Source organism: Molossus molossus, unplaced genomic scaffold (assembly GCF_014108415.1).
Source record: "Molossus molossus isolate mMolMol1 unplaced genomic scaffold, mMolMol1.p scaffold_m16_p_11, whole genome shotgun sequence".
Taxonomy (NCBI): domain Eukaryota; kingdom Metazoa; phylum Chordata; class Mammalia; order Chiroptera; family Molossidae; genus Molossus; species Molossus molossus.
The window spans coordinates 64,578,569-64,599,405 of NW_023425346.1; the positions used below are offsets into that span (position 1 = coordinate 64,578,569).

General features: G+C 39.9%; 1 protein-coding gene across 1 annotated transcript in view; it reads right to left on the reverse strand.

Moving 5' to 3' along the window:
* FAM171B (family with sequence similarity 171 member B) overlaps positions 1-20,837 on the reverse strand; it is a 68,782-nt gene that overhangs the window by 5,353 nt on the left and 42,592 nt on the right. Inside the window, exons 2-6 of the mRNA XM_036255071.1 lie at positions 18,873-19,106; positions 15,779-15,871; positions 10,156-10,314; positions 9,131-9,301; positions 1,884-2,000 (exon numbers count right to left, since the gene is read on the reverse strand). Coding sequence (XP_036110964.1) covers positions 1,884-2,000; positions 9,131-9,301; positions 10,156-10,314; positions 15,779-15,871; positions 18,873-19,106 — 774 coding nt within the window. The remainder of the gene's footprint in view (positions 1-1,883; positions 2,001-9,130; positions 9,302-10,155; positions 10,315-15,778; positions 15,872-18,872; positions 19,107-20,837) is intronic.

Genomic DNA, 20,837 nt, shown 5'->3' on the forward strand with positions numbered 1-20,837 from the left:
GAAGTATTAAATTATATATTAATTGTTCCTTTTCATCAATATTTCATTACAGTTGCAAACCTAAATAGGGATAAGGCTAGACAGCTGGCAAGACTGCATGATATTTTGCATCATGAAAAATAAAAGTAACCACCCTCTGGTTCCTGAATAATTATCTCATAAGTACTAAGGTCAAACAGAAACAGAGAGAATATCTCTTTTGATAATATATGGCTAATGGCTTATATTTCTTCCACTGGAATACAAATTTTGGCATCATTAAAAAAAAGTCTTGTTACTTGTGCAGTTTAAAATTCAAAGGTTGTCACCCCAGCTGAGTGGCACAGTTGGTTGGAACATCGCCCCATGCACCAAAAAGATTGCAGGTTCAATCAGGACACACACCTAGGTTGTGGGTATGATCACCAGTTGGGATGGGTACAGGAGGCAACCGATCAATGTTCCTCGATGTTACTCTCTCTCTAAATCAATAAACATATCCTCAGGTGAGGATTTAAAAAAAAATTCAAACGTTGTTAACAAAAATTGAACATTAAAAACTATTTCTAAATTTTTTCAGAAAAACTGTAAGAGTCTTCCAATTAATAGACAGCCATGTGAAATTAGATGGTAGAACACTGCAGAGAAACGTATATAAAACGTTACCCGCATCCTGGACCAGCAGGTGCACTGGGCCTATTGCTGACCAGCATGAAACAGCCAAGTCACAGCAGCCTCTCTGCTGGGAGCCCAGCCACTCAACCGAGAGAATTAACTGACACATGATTAGAGATGAGGGAATGACACACATTCAACTTTCACACTCTCCCAAAACTTCACTGAAATGGCACTGAACGTTTCGCTTTGTTTTTGTAGATTACAAACCCACAAGTTAAAGGAGGACAAGGGAGGAGACGAGCAACAAGGTGCCCAGAAGTAACTCAGTTTCCACCAGCCAACACCCCAAGGCCAGAAAGTGGCAGCAGGCCCCTGGTGCAACCAGTCTATACTGCATCAGGTGAGAAGATTATCCTGTAAGAAGATTTAATGGATAAAATATGCAGGGTCTGAGTATTTTGAGTTACACAACTGAAAGATAAATGTAGAATTTCCTTAGGTACAAATGATATAATTTGATACCATGTTAAATCTAGAAAAAGGAAATATTCATTTCTCATAGACTATGATCATCCCTAGTGGACAATTCTTGGTTTTTGTCACCTCTGTTCATATGTCAGGCCAGTCTCCACTTGGGTATCACTTGTCTTATCTTGGGAACAGTCTGGGGACATATTATTCAGTAGCCCTTCCTCCACCTAGGGGTGTGCTCATGACCCAAGTTTAGGCCAACCAAATTCTTCATCCCTAGAATGGTCAGGAACAGTGTGAGGGAAGGACGGCAAAGGGGGGCAGCCAGCCATCACGCAGCAGTAATCTAGTGACGACTGTCAAGTTGGCCTGTTAACTGGGCCCTCAGGGATTTCTGCTGTTTAGAATCTGGTTCTTCAGCCTTCCCTAGCATCCTGTGAACTCTCTATATCCTAACCTTATTTCAATTATCCAAAATCTGTTCCTGCTCCTTGCAACCAAATGCTCTAGCTAATCTGGCTAGAATTTATTAACAAAAAGTAAACTTAAGGAAAGAAAATACCTGGTTTGAACAAATGTCATACTTTACCAGACATTGTAGCTAGAAGAGAACTTAGAGTTCATGAAGCCCATTCTTTCCTTATACACATGAAAAAATAAAATAAAGCTGAGATCAAGAGACTAGAAGCGTTTGCAGGAGTCTTACAGCAGCAGGTAAGTGGCAATGCTTCAAATCAAGACCTGCTGCTTTCAATACCAGTATGATTGCTTGGGCTTGTTTTATTTTATTACTTTTTTGTTTCATTTTTACAAACCTCTGGTTCCTGGAAGTGAAGCTGCTATCCAGTAGCCCAGATGTGGTGCATCATATGTCCAAATTAAGTGATTATTATAGTCCTTGACCATTCCCTGGCCATGATTTATCCATGTTCCTAAAAGAAAGGTAAGTTAAAATACCAAGCAGTTATAGTTTATCTCTCTGTAAAGCTGATAGGAGTTTGCTGATAGTCATATACAGAATACCTTGCAGGACTTTTTTAAAAATTATAAAAACTGTAGGAATATATGATCATGAGATAATATATACATCATATAATACATGATAATATAGTACATATGATAAGACATTAAATGAAATTATTTGAATGATTTATTATGACTACAGAAAATAAAATCATTATAAGTAAATAAAGGATGTACACATATTTAAGGAAATCATGACTCTCCAAATAATATTTAAATTGTGTCTATTGAGATATATCTTAAGGACGTTAGTGAAATACAACTATCAATAGGTGGTTGTTTGTCATATGTTCTAGAATTCTGATTAAACAGTTAAGAGTGTATACAGTGTATATAAATGTTACATATGTGATCATTCAATTCAAAAAATTTGCCCTGGCCGGTTTGGCTCAGCGGTTAGAGCGTCGGCCTGCGGTCCAGAGAGACCCGGGTTCGGTTCCTGCTAAGGGCATGTGCCTCGGTTGCAGTTTGTCCCCGGCCCTGGTTGGGTTGTTAGGGTGGCAGCCACTCGATGTGTCCCTTTCACGTCGATGTTTCTCTCTCTCTCTCCCTTCCACTCTATCTGAACAAAATATCAAAAAAAAGGAAAGACAAAAAATTTTGTGACTGGAAGGTACATTAGAGACAGAGGCCTTTGCCAGGAGGAATAATCAGAAATCAGGACTCCAGCAAAACAGATATTCTTCTTTAAAGTGTTTTAAAACAACTCTCTCATTCAACATGTTAGGAAATTGAGGTCCAATAAGAGATTTATTTAAAAAAAAAAAAACTGCTGGTAAGTGAGCTGGAATCCAGGTCTTAGAGCTCTTAATCCAATGATTTACAATAGTATACTACTGTGATATTGTGATTCATAGTAAGAAATATGTATTTTGTCTTAGTCCCCAGTACTGGCACAGAGCTCCTAAAACCCTCAGAAACTCCTAATTGATAAGATCCACAAAGGTGAAGAGAGTGTCCTTTTTTATTCATAACAAGCAACTGCGAACCACACTTGAGCTTGTTACTAAGGTAGTTTCTGGAAAGTCCCTAAGGCTGGGGAGCTGGTTGCCAAGAAAACCAACCACGTGATCAGAGAGGTTAACCCTTCCACCCCACCCCACACACACCTCCAGAGAGGGAACAGGGACTGAAAACTGAGTTCAGTCTCCAATGAGCCATCATTTAATTGTTCATATCTACATATGAAGCCTCGGTTAAGACCCCTGAACTGCAAGGCTCCCAGAGCAGAACTGGTGGACCATCGAGGTGCTGGAGGGCCGATGCTCCCTGCCTCTCCCCATACCTTGCCCTGTGCATCTTTTCCATCTGGCCATTCCTTGGTCATATCCTTTCATAAAATAAACTGGTTAATCTAGTATGTAAATTGTTTTCCTGTGAGCTGTTCTAGCGAAGTATTGAACTCAAGGGGAGGCTCATGGGAACCTCCACTTTATAGCTAGTTGGTCAGAAGCACAGGTAACAAGTGGACTTGTGATGGTGTCGGAGGAAGAAAGGCAGTACTGTGGGACTAAGCCCTTAACCTGTGGATCTGATGCAAACTCCACAGAGACCGTGTCTGAACTGAAATGTAGGACACCCAGCTGGCTTCTGAGAACTATGTGAGAGGGACAGACACCCCCCTCCCCCCCAATTTCATGACCAGGAGTGAATACTGAGCATAGAATCGAGTGTTAGACTAAAAGAAAACTTTCCCTGTGGATGAAAAAAGAATACTGAAATAAATCACAAATTCCTAACTGGGCAAGTAAGGTGGGTAGTCACATCCCCCGGCCTATAACTTCTTTATTGAAAGGTCTTTAAGCAAGCCCTGCCCATTGTTTCAGTGCCTCTAGGTTTGAAATGACAGAAATATTACCCCCTCCAAAGCGTAAGCAACCTCAAAAAGCACATCATCTTGCAATCCAATCCCCACCTTGCTTTCTCCCAACCTCATGTAATCCTCCTTATTTTCCCTCATTAATTTCAAATGCATACAAAAAAACTACAAACTGTTCTTCTGTGCAGCATTTAAGATCTTGCTTCCAGGCAACTGAAGTCCATTTTGGCTCAAAACTCATAAAATTTTCTACAAGTTTGGACATTTCATATGTTCTCATTTACTTGGCATAGTACAGCAGGCTTCCCAAGAAGCCGACCACCCTGTGGACCCGGACCCAGTGCTAAGTACAAGCAAGAGTCCATTGTGCCCCATCAACTTCCTGTTTCAAATCCAATGAACTTGGCTGAGTCTTCTCTTGGAACTCTGGCCTTCCTTGCTTTAAGTTAGCAGGTCAATGACTTTATTTGAGCTGTTCTTATTTCCTTCTTTTTTTTTTATCCTCACCCGAGGACATTTTTCCATTTTTTGTTCAGATAGAGTGGGAGGGAGAGAGAGAGAAACATCAACGTGAAAGGGACACATCAAGTGGTTGCCACCCACACGACCCCAACCGGGGTCAGGGACAAATTGCAACCGAGGTAAGTGCCCTTAGTGGGAACCAAACCTGGGTCTCTCTGGACCGCAGGCCGATGATTTGAGCTGCTCTTAGAAAAATTCTCGAGGTGGATAAGAGTTGAGATAACCCAGGGAAAAGAAATAAAAAAGTGAGCTGCTCCTTTTAATTTTAGCTTATAATTGGATTGCTTGCTGGGAGCCTGAACAAAATCTTTGCTGGATAAATAACAGAATGCAGTTTCTTCATCTCTGGAAGAAAAAGGACACTTGCTTCTCTGAGTCAAATAGCCAGTGGGGTGATGCTAGCTGTTCAGATCCCTGAATCCGAAGTGCTGGAGGTGGGTGCTCCGAGGTGTCCAATGTGGTAGCGAAGCCAGCTGGAGCCCCGGGGAGAAGGGCAGGGTACCCTGGAGTTGGTTCACCCAAAGAAGGGGGCCGTGCCTTGGAAAGTGGGGCATTCTGGGGGCCTCAGGTAAGCTCTCCCTGGCCCTTCCTCGGGTATTCTTAGGTGACGAAGAATCCCTGTGAGGTTACCTGAGGTAAAATTTCCTTTAGGGTGTGAAGCAGTCCTTCAGGGATATTCACCTCATTTGGCTCATCTGGAGATGTTTCCTAGAAGTTTGTTAGACTCTACAGACCTCAGAATTAACATGGGAAATCATGCCTCCAAGGCCAACAAGCCCCACGACAGTCAGCCTCGCATTAATACTCATGCAGGAAGATGGCTCAGATGAGGATACTTAGATGCTTCTGAGTTCATCTTTTGTGAGGACAACTGGGAAAAAGTCGGCTATAAAATTTGGCAGAATGAATGGAAAACATACTTAATTGGTATCTCAACACTTGTAAAAAAAGATTTAGAAAAGTGGATCAACCTATGATCCTGTTTAGATGTCAACCCAATACTTTGAGGTATTAAAAATGGTCGTCCTTATTGTAAAAGGGGGAAGGTCATTTGGAGCTTGACTTGTCAAGGACAGATATAAATTGTAAATGCCTCCAAAACAAAATTTGGATCTAGCTGTTCCTTTATAAACTAGTGAGTTTTCTCATGGCTAAATGGTCTCTGTTTATGTCTGTTTGTCCATATATGTATTTTGTAAATGAGAGATAATTTTAATAATAGTATCCAGAAGTAGGAAATTAATTCAAAAGCAAGTGCTTGTAAGGATTGGGTATTCTAAAATTTTCAGAAAGAGAGAAACTAACTCAAAACGCTTTTCAAGTTCACATGCTCTAAGATTAATCTTTAGTAAATAGTAGCTGGTTTAAGTTTGTTGATTTATGTAAAACAGACCTTTCTTTACTTTGCCTGGGTTTTACAAAAATAAGTCGATGTTAACAATTGACTTTGATGAAATATTTTTCTAGAGGTTATAAAATGTCTCCATAAATCTGCCAAGCTAAAGAATGCTAATTGCTTACTTCTGAGTTTTCATAAGAAAGTGAGGTTTTAAGGGTTAAAATATCAATATATGTAGGTATAACTTTGCAGTGTTCCAGAAGGGCCCCTGAAACATCTTAAAGGTTTTGTCTTTTATGGGAAGCATTGCAAAATAAGTGATTAAAAAAAACCCTTCTAGGATATATTGTATGGGTACACAATGGTGGTAAATTAAATGAATACTCCCAGGCTATGGAAAACCCAAGATAGCCACTTGGTTCTTTCCCAGCTCTTTGGCAAAACCCCATTTCTTTCAGTTTTTGCATTCCTTCATGCATCACAGTGTATTTAATGTGGGCTATCATTAGATGAAGAAACTTATGAGCTGACGTGATTGAAAGGAGACATTCTACACTATCACCAAGGTTTGCAGAGCCACTTTAAGAAAATGCCAAGTTGATAACCAATTCCTTTCACAGCATGCTCCCAGGAGAGAGAGACTAGATTTTGATTATTGGAAAGGGCATTAATTAAAAGACACTCTCACCCAGGTCGGATGGTTCAGTTGGTTGGAGTATCATCCCATACACCAAAAGGTTGAGAGTTTGACTCCTGGTCAGGGCACATACCTAGGTTGTGGGTTCGATCCCTGGTCAGGGCCCTTAAGGGAGGCAAATAACCAATGTTTCTCTCTCTCTCTCTCTCTCTCTCTCTCTCTCTTTCTCTCTAAAAATCAATAAACATATCCTCAGCCCAGCCAGTGTGGCTCAGTGGATTGAGTGGCGGCCCATGGACTGAGAGGTCCCAGTTTGATTCCCACTCAGGGCACATGCCCGGGTTGCAGGCTTGATCCCTGGTAGGGGGCATGCAGGAGGCAGCCAATGAATGTTTCTGTCTCTCTCTGAAAAATCAAAAACATTTAAGAAAAAATAAATAAATAAACATATTCTCAGGTGAGGATTAAAAAAAAAACACACACACACTCCAATGTAGTTGGAAGAGACCTTATTAGGTGCCTACCCACACGTGGACACCTGTGCTTGTCTCTGACGCTCGCCTCTGCCTACAAAGATCACCCAGACCTCAAGGATGAGAAGCTGCTGAACTAGAAGCAGACAGCTATCCCAGCACAGAGACAAGGCTCTATATCTACAGGCTGATATTAAACTCAGAATCCTTTGTGTTTGATTTTCTTTACCTCTCTGCTTATGATATTTGTCATAATAGGGACTGTGGCCTTTGGGTTTCTCTACATAGTACAACTGTTTATGATTACTGAACATGTATAAGATAACTGTTAACACTCTTCCTGACTCGTGGAAATGTTATACGAGATGCCAAATACAGAAAAATTAAAAGCAGCAGCCCGCTTGGTTTTTTTTTTTTCCTCTTCTCTGGGTTATCTCAATCCTTATCCACCTCAAGGATTTTCTAAGAACAGCTCAAATAAAGTCATTGACCTGCTACTTAAAGCAAGGAGGGCCAGAGTTCCAGGAGAAGACTCACCCAACTTCACCTATGACAAGGAGGAAGCCAGTGGGGTGCAATGGGCCCTTGCTTGTACCTAGCACCAGGTCCAGGTCCACACGGGGGTCCTGGGTGGGATTCTTCCAATCCTTTTGTAATACACAACGTAAATGTCGAGGTGAGAAATGTCCAAAGCAGACAATAGCTGCCAGTGAGAAAGATTTCAAATGCTCCAGAGAATAATAGTTTTGCGGTTTTTTTATGCATTTGAAATTAATGAGGGGATGTAAGGAAGACTACATGAAGGTGGAAGAAAGCCAGGTGGGGACTGGATTACAGGATAGTTAAGATGATGTGCTTTCTTAAGGGTTGGTCACGTATTACAAAGAGGAGGTTTAAAGGGGGCATTTCAAAGATGTGTTGATCTAGATGCACAGACACAGTGAACAGGGCTTGCTTAAGACAAAGACAAGCTTTTCACTAAAAAAGTTATATACCTAGGGAGTGACTGTTCACCATGACCTGCCCAGTTAGGAATTTAGGGTCCAATCACCATGTAAGGTTACTTTCCATAGAATCTGTTTAGCACGCATATTATCTACCTTTCCAGATACAGTGAAACCTCATTCCAAATTCCTTTTGAGGAATAATTGCTCCCTATTCTTTGTCCACATATTAGTTTTGGGCTCCATTCCCCCCTCCAACATGTGACCTAAGCCTAAATAAATCTGTGCATTCCACTGGCCGACCACAAGGGCCTCTTGGTTCTGAGATTGGAATGCCAATTCCATTCTACAACTGCAGAAAATCCGAGGGCTTGAGTAATTACTAGAAAAAGTCTCTCTTTCCATTGGACTTCAACCTGGGTATGTATAAAATTTGAGCATATATAGTCTACATGCCATTCTAAAGGGGAATCCCATCTCAGAAAGGTATTAACACAGAGGAAACAGAAGAGACAGGAGAGAAACCAAGTCCTGGGGAACTAGGCTCTGAACCATGACTCATCTAAGACAGTCATACCTCTGAACTTTTCACCTGTGGACTGATCATTTTCCTTTTGAGGGGGCAAGTAGCTTAAAGACTCCCACATTATTTATATTGAAACACAAAAAAAAACAAGGGAAGCAGATGAAAAAATAAGTAATTCCAGCAGCCAGTTTTAGGAGGCTAATTTCAGAGAATAAAATTGCTATCTAAGATTTTTTGAAAAACAATCCCTCTTTATATCTCTTAACACAATGTTATTGATTTTCATGAAATTAGCATACATTTCTCAATTGCTTTAACCAAGCTTTTAGATATGTTCATATTGCCTATCAAAACAAAACCTCATAAGAGCAGAAATAATTTTAAAAATTTGTTTCTGCTCAAAATGTTGGGGCATGTAAAAACACAGGAAAGTAAGTAAACAATGTTATTTGTTAATGTAGTGTACTGACACAATTTTCCCCACAGTTGTATTACATTATTCAAAGCAGGGCCAACATTGGTGGTTGACAAACTACTTAAAATTATAACATTATTGATTTAATGCTCTACTGAATATAAAACATTCAAATATAAATGATGTAGTTTAATGTTTTCAATAATAAGGCATATTAAATCATTTTATTCTATATTAAAATATAGAAATTTCATTTGTTGATTATACCTCAATAAAGCTGAAAAATAAAAATGCAGAAACATATTTCTAAAGATCAAACCTTAAAAAGAAAAATATTCAGGATATTTCTATCTAGCTCACATACCTGTGTTCATATCAAATGTCCAGGCAGGTATGTGATCCCCTGCGCTTACATCATTGGTATGTATTAGGGGGAGAGAAACTTGAATAGAGCCATCCACCGCCAATTCCTTCCCTCCAGAATATATCTTCACACATATTGCAGCAAGAGGAGTCAATTCAGTGCTTTCAAAACCTAAAAATAACAACAACAAAAAAAAGACAATTTATTAAAACATTATGTAAAACACAGGTTGTAGTTAACATATTAATAACAAATTTATATGGGCCTAAGTTATCTAGTTCCTCTTGTTCACCCAGAGCTATCCATTTTAATATCAAATAGATACTGAATCCTCATTGAGGATTTAAATATATATATATATATTTCATTGAGGATTTAAATATATATATATTTTATTGATTTTAGAGGAAGAGAGAGAGAGAAACATCGATGAGAGAGAACAATGATTGGCCGCCTCCTACATGCCCCCCACTGGGGATTGGGCCCATAACCTAGGCATGTGCCCTGACTGGGAATCAAACCAGTGACCTCTTGGTGCATGGGTCAAACACGCAACCACTGAGCCACAACAGCCAGGCATAAACTTTTTTATATTTAACAATTACTGGCACTTATGATCAACTTGATAAGAATGAATAGAAGGTCAAATTATTAAAAGATGTGTAAATTTCTATAAATCAAGTTTCCATTTTAAATGTATTTTTAATTTGCAAAGTTACACAATAACCATTACTATTTTCTATACCCTTTTTAACCTCTTCTAGATAAAAGTATCTTGTAGATTAAATTTTCATTATTTGAAATAGTGCATGCAGAAGACTATTATATAATCTTTCTTTCACTGCATAAAAGGGATTAATTGCTTATAAATATTCTAACAACTAGATTTATGTTTCAAAAGTGACATGTATCCTTCAAAGCTTAAATGAATATCCGATCTAAATAACTTTAATAGTATTAGATGAGATTTAGGTACTCTTTCTTACTTATACAAATGATTATATAATATAAAAATGAGTCAATACCTGATTTATTAAGAGTAATTCCAGATGTATACAGAAAATTGTCCACTTTCAAAAACTGTTGCAGGACTGTAAGATAGCCTGTAACGTTGCTGATGTGGTGGTTGTCTGGTAGTTTAATTAAGGCTTTTGAAAATTGAACACTTGGTTGAGATTTGGCATCTGGAAAAAAAAACAACCTCATTACAAATAGGCAAAACAAATTCATATTAAGCACAGGATATTTTACTTTAAAGGAAGCAGTTATAATTATTTCTAAACATTATAACATCTCATAAAATTATTATTTTAAATTTAGAACTGAACAAATAAGAAATTTCCCTTCCTTTAGATCACACAAGTCACCTTTATCCTAGAGGCTGCTTGATGCTGCTGCCCAAAAGTCCTTCGCCCTTTTTTTGGCTTTCATGCTGGGGAATCACATACTGACCATTTTTAGCCCATATGGTTCACTGGGATTTTATTTCTATCATAGGGACTGAGTTAATGGTGCATACCAGAATGAGATGAAACCCGTCAAAAGCATCTCATTCAGTATTCTCTTGGTTATATCGGTTTGTTCAACAGTGGATCATGTGACAACCTCAGTTAATGAAATGCAATGTGAATTTTGCTTGGATTTCTAGGGAAAAAAGACTTGCTTTTTCCTCACTGGATTTTACACGTCCACAAGTTGCAAAAGCTATCTTTCAACCAAAAATGAGAGCTGATTTGAAAACGGAAACAATATTTAAGGAATGAGCAGTGAGAAATGAAGAGAGAAAAACGAGTTCTAAATTATTTCAACAGAAGCCCTGATCAAGCCATGTCCAAAACTGGTCTGACTCTTATACCTATCAATTATTTGAGCAATAAATAAATAAATAAGTGCCTCCTTTGGGCTTAAGCTGTTTTAGGATTAGGTTTTCAGCAACTTACAGCAGTAAGTGGCTTTGCTGATATTCAGTCATAAACTTTACTGGGTAGGTTCTCTATCAGATAACTAAACATGCATTAAAAGTGTTCCCAGTGCTAGGCACTCAATTTATAATTATCTCACATCAATAACATTGAATTGACTACTCTCCAATATAATTTATGGAGTCAAAATTCTGGCAAAATTGATATTTCTGTAATTAACATATCTTATTTAACAATTCAAGAGTCGACTCTTAAATCACTGAAACAAAAATATATCAGGCATCAGCATTTGCCTTGGTCTTTTTAAGGATCACTGATAGAGAAAGAAGGACTCAGTTAAAATTATTAGGATAAAAAAAGAAGTATTAGTTTTTAAAGGGTTGCATGGTGATAAATAAAATAATGTAAGATAATTCTCAAAATCAATATATAGTTTACTTTCTATATATGAAGCTAGAAAAATAATACCTGGAAAATAAATAGTTAAGGGATATAAAGAAAACCAATGCAGACTTCCAGTCAAGATGGCAGCGTAGGTAAACGGGGTATCGTGTCCTCCCACAACCACATCAAAGTTACAACTAAACTACAGAACAATCATCATTCAAAACCACCTGAATGGAAGTCCTACAACTACAGAATTAAAGCAGCAGCCACATCCAGACTGGTAGGAGGGGCGGAGGGGCTGAGAAGTGAGGGGCGGAAGCCTGACGGGCTGGTCCCACACCCACGTGTGGCGGATAAAAATCAGGAGGACACCTCAGCTGGGAAGGTCCTTCCTGAGGACTGAGGGGTCCCCGTCCCACACCAGGTGCCCCACTCAGGGTTCCAGTGCCAGGAAGAGAATCCCCATAACTTCTGGCTGGAAAAACCAGCGGGAACTGAGGCTCAGGGAAGCTGAGGCGGCTGGAGCCCCAGGCAGCTCCTTAAAGGGCCCGCGCATGGACTTATCGGACTCTCTCCCTCTAAGCTCGGAGGGGAGGCAGCTCGAGGGGCGCCAGAGACATACAGGGAAGAACTGAGCTGTTTGGCACTGGAGCGAGCACTGGAGAGGGGGATTCCTCGGGGACAAACGTGCTGTCAGAGGCCTTTGTTCCTTTGGTGAGCCCTTCCCTGGGGTGGCAGACAGAAGCCATATCTGGGACTCCAGCAACGTGGCTCACACTGGTAGCCCCGCCCTGCTGACTCCCTGAGGCCCCGCCCCACCCAACTTTCAGGCCCACCCAAGCTGTTGCCACTTGCTTAACCATAGGATTGGCCTGTCTTGGATCCTGCTTCAGGTTTTTCCTAAATTCTTTCAAACAAGCAGCATTGGGTCTCAGCGAGCCCCATACCTCTGGCTAAGTAATACACAGAAACAAACACAGGGAGGCAGCCAAAATGAGGAGACAAAGAAACAGGTCACAAATGAAAGAACAAAACAAAACCCCAAGAAAAGAACTAAGTGAAATGGAGATAAGCAACCTAACAGATGCTGAGTTCAAAATACTGCTTATAAGGATGCTCAGTGAACTTAGTGAGAACCTCAGTGAACTTAGGGAGGGCCTCAAGAGCATAAAAAAGGACCAGTCAGAAATGATGGATGCACAGTCCGAAATGAAGGAGGCATTAACTGAAATAAAGAATAATTTACACAGCTTCAATAGTAGAGTACGTAAATCCAAGAAGCAAACCATCCATTTGGAATATAAGGAAGCAAAAAACGCCCAATCAGAACAGCAAAAAGAAAAAAGAATCCAAAAAAATGAGGATAGTGTAAGGAGCCTCTGGGACAACTTCAAGCGTGCCAACATTTGCATCTTGGGGGTGCCAGAAGGAGAAGAAAGAGAACAAGAAATTGAAAATCTGTTTGAAACAATAATGGCAGAGCCCTGGCCAGTTTGGCTCAGCGGTTAGAGCGTCGGCCTGCGGTCCGGAGAGACCCGGGTTCGGTTCCCGCTAAGGGCACGTACTTCGGTTGCAGTTTGTCCCCGGCCCTGGTTGGTCGTGTGGGTGGCAGCCACTCGATGTGTCCCTTCACATCGATGTTTCTCATTCTCTCTCCCTTCCTCTCTCTCCCTCCCACTCTGTCTGTACAAAAAATGGAAAAATATCCTCGGGTGAGGATAAAAAAAAAAAAGAAACAATAATGGCAGAAAACTTTCCTAACTTGGTGAAGGAATCAGACATACAAGTCCAGGAAGCACAGAGAGTCCCAAACAAGATGAACCCCAAGAGGCACATCAAGACACATCATCATCAAATTGCAAAAGGTTCAAGACAAAGAGAGATCTTACAAGCAGCAAGAGAAAGGCAGCTAGTTACCTACAAGGGAGTTCCCATAAGGCTGTCAGCTGATTTCTCAAAAGAAACTTTGCAGGCCAGAAGGGAATGGCAATAAATATTCAGTGTGATGAAAAGCAAGAACCTACAACCAAGATTACTCTATCCTGCAAAGCTGTCATTTAGAATCGATGGCCATATAAAGAGTTTCCCAGAGAAGAAAAAGTTAAAGGAGTTCATCACCACCAAACCATTATTCTATGAAATGATGAAGGGTCTTTTTGAAGAAAATGATAAAATATATGAACAAACAAAATGGCAATGAATACATATCTATTGACAATGCAATCTACAAACAAAATGAACAGGCAGAACAGAAACATTCTCATAGATACAGAGAACACTTTGTTGGTTGCCAGATGGCAGGGGGGTTGGGGGAATGGGTGAAAAAGGTGAAGGGATTAAGAAGTACAAATTCTCTACTAGACTGACAAACCTCAAAGGGAATGGGGTTGGGGGGTGGGAAGAGATAAACCAAAGAACTTATATGCATAACCAATGAACACAGACAATAGTGTGGGAAAAGGCGGGAGGGGCGCGGGAGTGGGGACGAGGGGGTCAATGGGGGAAAAATGAGGAACATCTGTAATACATTCTACATTCAACAATAAAGATTTAAAATAAAATGCATTTATGCTATATTATTCTTGCTTGGTTAAGTTGCTTGAGGGTACAATCTGCCACCTTCTGGGTCACTCACAGGTGCTATCTACAACATACTCTTTACAGTGTGTAACTTAATTATGATGAACATCCAAACTGCTGAAGACATGTACACTAAGGGAAATGTCTAGTTGAATTCCTCTGAGGTTTTGTACTTTCCTGAAGTTTCCAACTCCTCCTGCTCCTTTTACTGCAAATATATTCACAAACTTCCTCTGCACAAACTGAACACCTTCCTGATACAAAATATGAACATTTTACGGAAGTGAAGATGTGTATGTTCTAAGGAACAAGTCAACATCATCGGAGACATCCGCCCTTGCCTGCTTGGCCATAGGAGGTCGTCAGCTCTCAGGGAAATGAGGCGGTGGCAGGAGTGATCTGAGAACTGGGCAGGGCTCCCGGGTCTCGTGGAGACGAGCCGGGGCAGGGGCAGTATCATCCAGACAAGCAGAGCTCCCACTGCTTCGTGGAGTGGCCAAGGTGTGGCCACGGATATGCTCACCCTGATCATGTCATGTATTCCAGCAGAAATTACAATTCTAATGGGGTTTAAAGAGGCCAGTAAGGAGCAGGAATGTGTCCAAGCAAAACCAAAACAAATAAAACACTGAAGAGGGCTGTGGAGAGCCTGATGCCACAAAGGCCCCAGCAACATAAAATTACTTCTCTTTGCACGTACGTAGTTCCTACTTACTTTTCATTCTGGTACACACGGCTCCACATCACCTGTTCTGCTGGGCACCAAACAAGATCCAAATGCTGCCACACACCTTAGCATTTCCAGAGTAAGAGATTCTACTGCTTCACTCAGTAAATTACTTAAATATTAATCAAGCCCTAATTTCATTTTTTTTCTAAACAACAGTATTAGGGTTTCTTTTTTAATGCTTTAGGAATAAATAGAATAGCTTCTGAAAATGAAGGCGACTTTCAAAACAATTCTTTTTTACCATGACTCTCTTATAAACTTTATTTTGAGGATTTTCTCAAAAATTCTATTTTGAGGATTGTCTGCCTTTACCAGTTGTTCCTATTATGCTTCAGTCCTAAGCATTAATTCCTCAATACAAAACAAATTGTCATTCATATGCAAATAATTGCCTTGGGTAAAGGTTTTATGTGATATGCGCTGAGAGTCACAGAATGCTGGGTTTTCCCCTAAGGACTAGTTAAGGGAGGTGAGGAGGTAAGGATGAAATTATCATCCTCATAGTTGTTAAAGCAGAACTGCAGGACAAAGCTTGAATCAGATCCCAAAAAAGGCTTCTTGTATCTTCCCCTTGGGATATGCAAGAGGGCAAATCGTATATGCAGGGAGACATTTAATGCCCAGTCTCGGCCTCTCCCACACAAGTAGCAAGATTAATGAAAGAGACAGGAATGAAGGTGACCTGCACATAAGAAAGCCCCAAAGGGCTGAGCCCTATTACTAATTCAACCAACCACTAATGGGATTTGAAAAGAAGTTCAAAATCTCTTTCCAATATTTCCAAAAGTCCACTGTTCTCATCTGGGGAGCTCAAGTAGTAAAGGAGAGAATTATTCCTGCTACACACAAAAAAACATACTACAGTTTGATAGTGAAATAAGACTCCATTCAGATCAACTTATAGTCAGTACTAATCATCCCTGATCAATTTAGATTTTTCCCACATTATTATCAACTGAAGAAGTACAGTTAACCTAATGACCACTTTAAGTGTTTACTCACTAGCTAAGTAAAAAGTGGTATACTTACCAGCTAATTTTCCAGTAATTAAAACAGTGTCTTCAAATAGCCATATATTTGCTTGGCTTTGCGGGAACAGTGAAAGTGTAACTGATGAATATACTGTGAAATACAACACAATTAAAAGATTTTACTAAACACAGGAGGAAAACAGACAAATATAGTTCTGTTCTAGCAGGTCCTAATAAGTGGGGGAAAACAAACTATGTGGTAGAAAAAGCAACTCAAAGCAAAGGAAGGATGAATGTAAAATACAATGGAGGGCAAAAAGAAGGATCACAATAAAATGAAAAGACTGGCATCCCTGTTTTATTTGACGAATCTTTTCTATTTCATACAGCAGTTTGCCAAGGTGACTAATGATGTTCTCTAACCCCGGATATATAGAGTCAAGTTAAATACTTGAACAACCTTTTGTTATTTTCTCCATATAATTGTTATTTACTTCACTCTTATAATTTTAAAAAACATTTCTCTTGGCCCCATGATCCAAGGTTCTCTAGAACAGAGATCGCAGCCGCCCTTCTTTTTAACGTCACGGGTAAAGGTACAGAGCTCTTCTTCACACAGTGTGTCCTGGTAGCAGTACCTCAGGATGGGGCCGAGCCAGCCTAACAGAGTAGGCACCTGCAATAACTGGCAGCGTACATAAGTGCAGATCACCAGGAAGATCATTGTTTCAAGCTCAGGAGCAAGAAGCTGGGACCAACCATCATTTTACAAGCAAAAACAAATCCAGTAAGCTTACCAATCCTGCAAAAACTAAGTTTTGAGGAGTTACACAAAGCATGAGTTCCCAATCTCTCTTCCCTGTATTTAAAGTGAACAGAAATAACATAATACCCCTAAGTCACTTAAGAGAGGGTAAAACACACATTGCACGTGGATATTTTTAATATTTTGAGATGTGTCCTAGAGCTATAATGGAAAAGACAAAATACACTTTTCTTCTGCAAAAGGAAAAGAGGATAACTACCAAATAAAAGTGTAATTTCAGTCCAGACTCCATGAGCATGAAGGATGATTACTGGATTCACTGGATTGGAAGGAGGTGACAGGGCAGCAGTTTGCACCTGGGGCTGATTCTAATTAGGGCACCTCCCACATTGGATACTTTCTCGGTCACAGACTGCTTAAGAGGGGCAGCTGTTGCAGCTTTGAAAAGTCTATTAAACCTAAGGGGAATCTTTCTCATCCTCACTAAAACTTACAGATTTAGTTTTACTTTTAAAATGTTCCTGAGTATAAAAGGGGTGCATATTCACTGTGAAGTTGAGAAATACATAAAAGGATAAGAAGAAAATGATGGTCATCACAGTACCAGCACTGAGACAACCATTGTTTTTTTAAATAAGTTTTTTTATTGATTTTTTTAGAGAGAGGGGAAGGGAGAGAGAGATAGATACATCAATGTGAGAGAGAAACATCGATCAGCTGCATCCTGCACCCCCCCCAGGATCAAGCCTGCCACCCCGGCATGTGCCCTGACCAGGAGTCAAACTGGGACCTCTCAGTCCATGGGACCATGCTCAATCCACCAGTAATAATTTAGTAATAATTAGTAATAACCATTAGTAATAACCATTAGTAATAATTTAGCAGACCCTTGCTGGACTTTTCCTGTGATCTTTTTAAAACAGGGAGCATGATATTGTATACAGAATATTTTTACCCTGCTTTTTTGCTTAAAATAATCTCAAGCATTTCTGTCCCTCAAAAGGAACCTTTTCATAACATTTTTAAGGTCACATATTTCATTTCTTGAAGTATCAAGATTTACTTAACCCCTACACTAATATTGTTTATTTAGACTATTTCCATTCTCACTATTGTTACAAAACTAATATTTAAATGTTTTGGGGGTTTTTTTTTCTCACCTGAGGACATTTTTTCCATTTTTTGTTCAGATAGAGTGGAAGGGAGAGAGAGAGAAACATCGACATGAAAGGGACACATTGAATGGCTGCCACCCACAAGACCAACCAGGGCCGAGGACAAACTGCAACTGAGGTACGGGCCCTTAGCGAGAACCGAACCCAGGTCTCTCCGGACCACAGGCTGATGCTCTAACCACTGAGCCAAACCGGCCAGGGCCAAAACTAATATTTAAATCAACATCCTTGTGACTAAAGATCTGTACACCTGAAACTAAAATAAAATAATAGTGAATGTCAACTGTAATAGAAAAATAAAATAGCAATTACAGTAGGAAAAAAATAAAACAAGATTCCCCAGGAATTTTTACACATGTATTCTTCAAAATTTATTATTTTTAAATTTGGACCTATTCATATCCAAAAATTATTTTGCCACATTTTTTAAATGCCATTAATATATAAATTAGTTTGTGAAGAATTGAAATCTTAACACTATTCAAGCTTTCTAAGAACAAATATAATATTTATCCAGTTATCCAGGCTTTGTTTTACTTGGCATTTTATTTTTGAGGTCTAGCAGTAACACTTGGCAGTTCTATTTCCCCCACACAGTTATTTCACATATTTTTTTTTTAAATTTCCTTGCATATTTTTTTTGTCCTTGTTGTTCTAAGAGGGATCTCTCGTCATTATTTTCCCTAGCTGGTTATTACTTCTGGTAGCTAACATGTATTTACCAGTGCTCATTTTGCAACCAGTAACTGCTGACATCCCATTATTACTGTCCACTAGGAGCACGGCCACAGCCTGGCAGCCAGGCTCCCCGCTCCGTGTAGCCCTGCTGTCGGCCTATTGATTATATTTGCTGTTAAGTAAACTCAGCTTTCAGCCAACTTACACTCCTGCTCAAGAACGTACAATAGCTGTCGTATTACTCAGCACCTAAATCCAAACTGTCTCGCCTCTTGAGAACACCCTCTCCTCCTCTGGCCCCGCTTCACCTGGCCCGCCCGCTTCTCCGCAGGCCTCGGGCCTGCCACCTGCACAAGCTTTGTGCCAGGGCTGTGCTCAGGCTTCCTTCAAGCCTCGTGTTTCCTGCAGCTGGCCCTCCTCCTAACCTGCTTCGTACTGACTTCACGCAGACCTCTCATTGTAGTTTCCCAGAGCGAGAGCGCCCAGAGCGGAGCAAGCACATGTCGCGAAGGTGGGTGCCGCTGAGCGCTTACTTGGCATCCTCCCGGTCCTCCACGGCAGCGGTGTCAACACGTAACCATCTTTGTGAGCCACGACGGTCAGGCTGAGTCCCAGTTTATAGGGCACTCTTATCAGCACGGCTCCATTGCTTCTGGTGACTGTGGAATTCGTCTTCGTGTGGTTGACAAACACTTCTACGACTGCTTGGCTCAGGTACTGGCGACTGATGATGTCATTCACCTGGACTTTCAGCACAAACACAGACACTGGAAGAGAAGAAAGCCAGCAACCGCAGCATGTGAGACCCGAGAACACGTATGTCACTATACTTTAAAATGCCTTTCAGGCGTGTGAGTCACAGTACAAAACTGCTGATAAATTTAGGAAATAGATAGGCATGGACCGGCCAATAGAGAGGTGTGAAAACATTCCAACAAGTCCATTATTCTTCCTAAAACTGAGTAAGTGTGAATTCATTATTAATAAGCCATGGTATTTTTACTTTGTTTTTTCTGCTAATTAAGAGAAGAAAGGCAAACAGTAAATAATGGAAAGACAGAGGTTCTCTCTTTAGGAAAATACACTTTTACCCTGTCTCGATAATTCTAATGCTATCAAATCATATCGATTTAACATTAAATCAGAATTCAAAGTTCTTAGAGTACAATGGCACCTAACCGAACCCAGTAGTCCATGCCTAGCTGCTTTACTTGGTTCTGCTGTCCGGAAAGCATGGGGTGTTTTTCAGGGCCGTATATAAAAAATATCAAACAAAAGCCTTTCCCTATATAATCAAAAAGTATCACCCATTAAATATGTGAGAAAACACAGTAGCATAATAGATTAAGGAAAACGAGAAATTATAGCTTCTTTATACTTAAACCTCCAGCCTTACTCCTCAAGTACAAATCTTGACAACGTGTTCATGGATTCGCCAGTGACAATATCTAACTTTAATGAAGAACTCACATCCCCATGGAAATGCCCTTGTGAAGCCTGCATCACAGCGCCTCTGGCAAAGGCCTCTCTTCCCTTGACAAGGGGCTTGGAGCCCCCCAAGGCCCACCTCTGAATTCCCTAGATGTGTGACCTTGTTAAGTCACACACTTCTCTGAGTCCATTTGCTCATCTGTAAAGTTGAGAGCATAGTGGCTACAAAGTAAATAAAAAATGAAATGATGCAAATAATGTGCTCAGCATAGTGTTTGGTTGTTATTTAATATTATTAATAATAAAAATGATCACTTCACAGTTGTAGGCCACTTCACAAGCATTAGAGTATGTCAATAAGGAATGCCTCACAAAGACTGATTACAGTGCTATCCATTTGCATAAAACATTTGTACTCAAAATATTTTAGTAAGAACAACACATCAGGTAAAAAAAAAAAAAAAAAAAAATCCCATTCAACACTATTTGAATCCCAGTAGCATCACCACCAAATCGTTGTTATGCATTATCTACTTTAACTTTTGTTAAAATAAACTAGACTTTACATTGCTTTTAGAACATAACAAAAACATCGTAAATACAAACAGAACCACAGTAACAATTGCTCAGTCTTAGTAAGGAACCATCCTGCAAATTAAACAGGCACTCTATCCCTTTCAGGAATCTAAAATGAGGTTAAATGCTATCCAAATATGAGTCTATAGATTCAGACACAAACATATTTGCAGTGTATTTCTTCTTGCAATTATAACCACAATGAGAACTAAAATGTGTTGCGGGTTGAAGAGCCAGCATTCTGTCAATTTTTTAAGTGCATCATTCCATTTATTCCTCAAAAAACCCTCATTAGAGAGATGCTATTGTTTTCTTCCTCTTATATATTTGGTAAGTGCAGGTTAGAGAGGTTTGTAAATCAGCCATGGCCAACACACAGTAGATGGAGGAAAAGGACTCAAACACGGACTGTCTCTCTGCAAAGCCTGTGCTCGTAAACCATTGCACTACAATTGCCTGATTATGTCTTAAAAGCAAATCTAGTCCCAGTT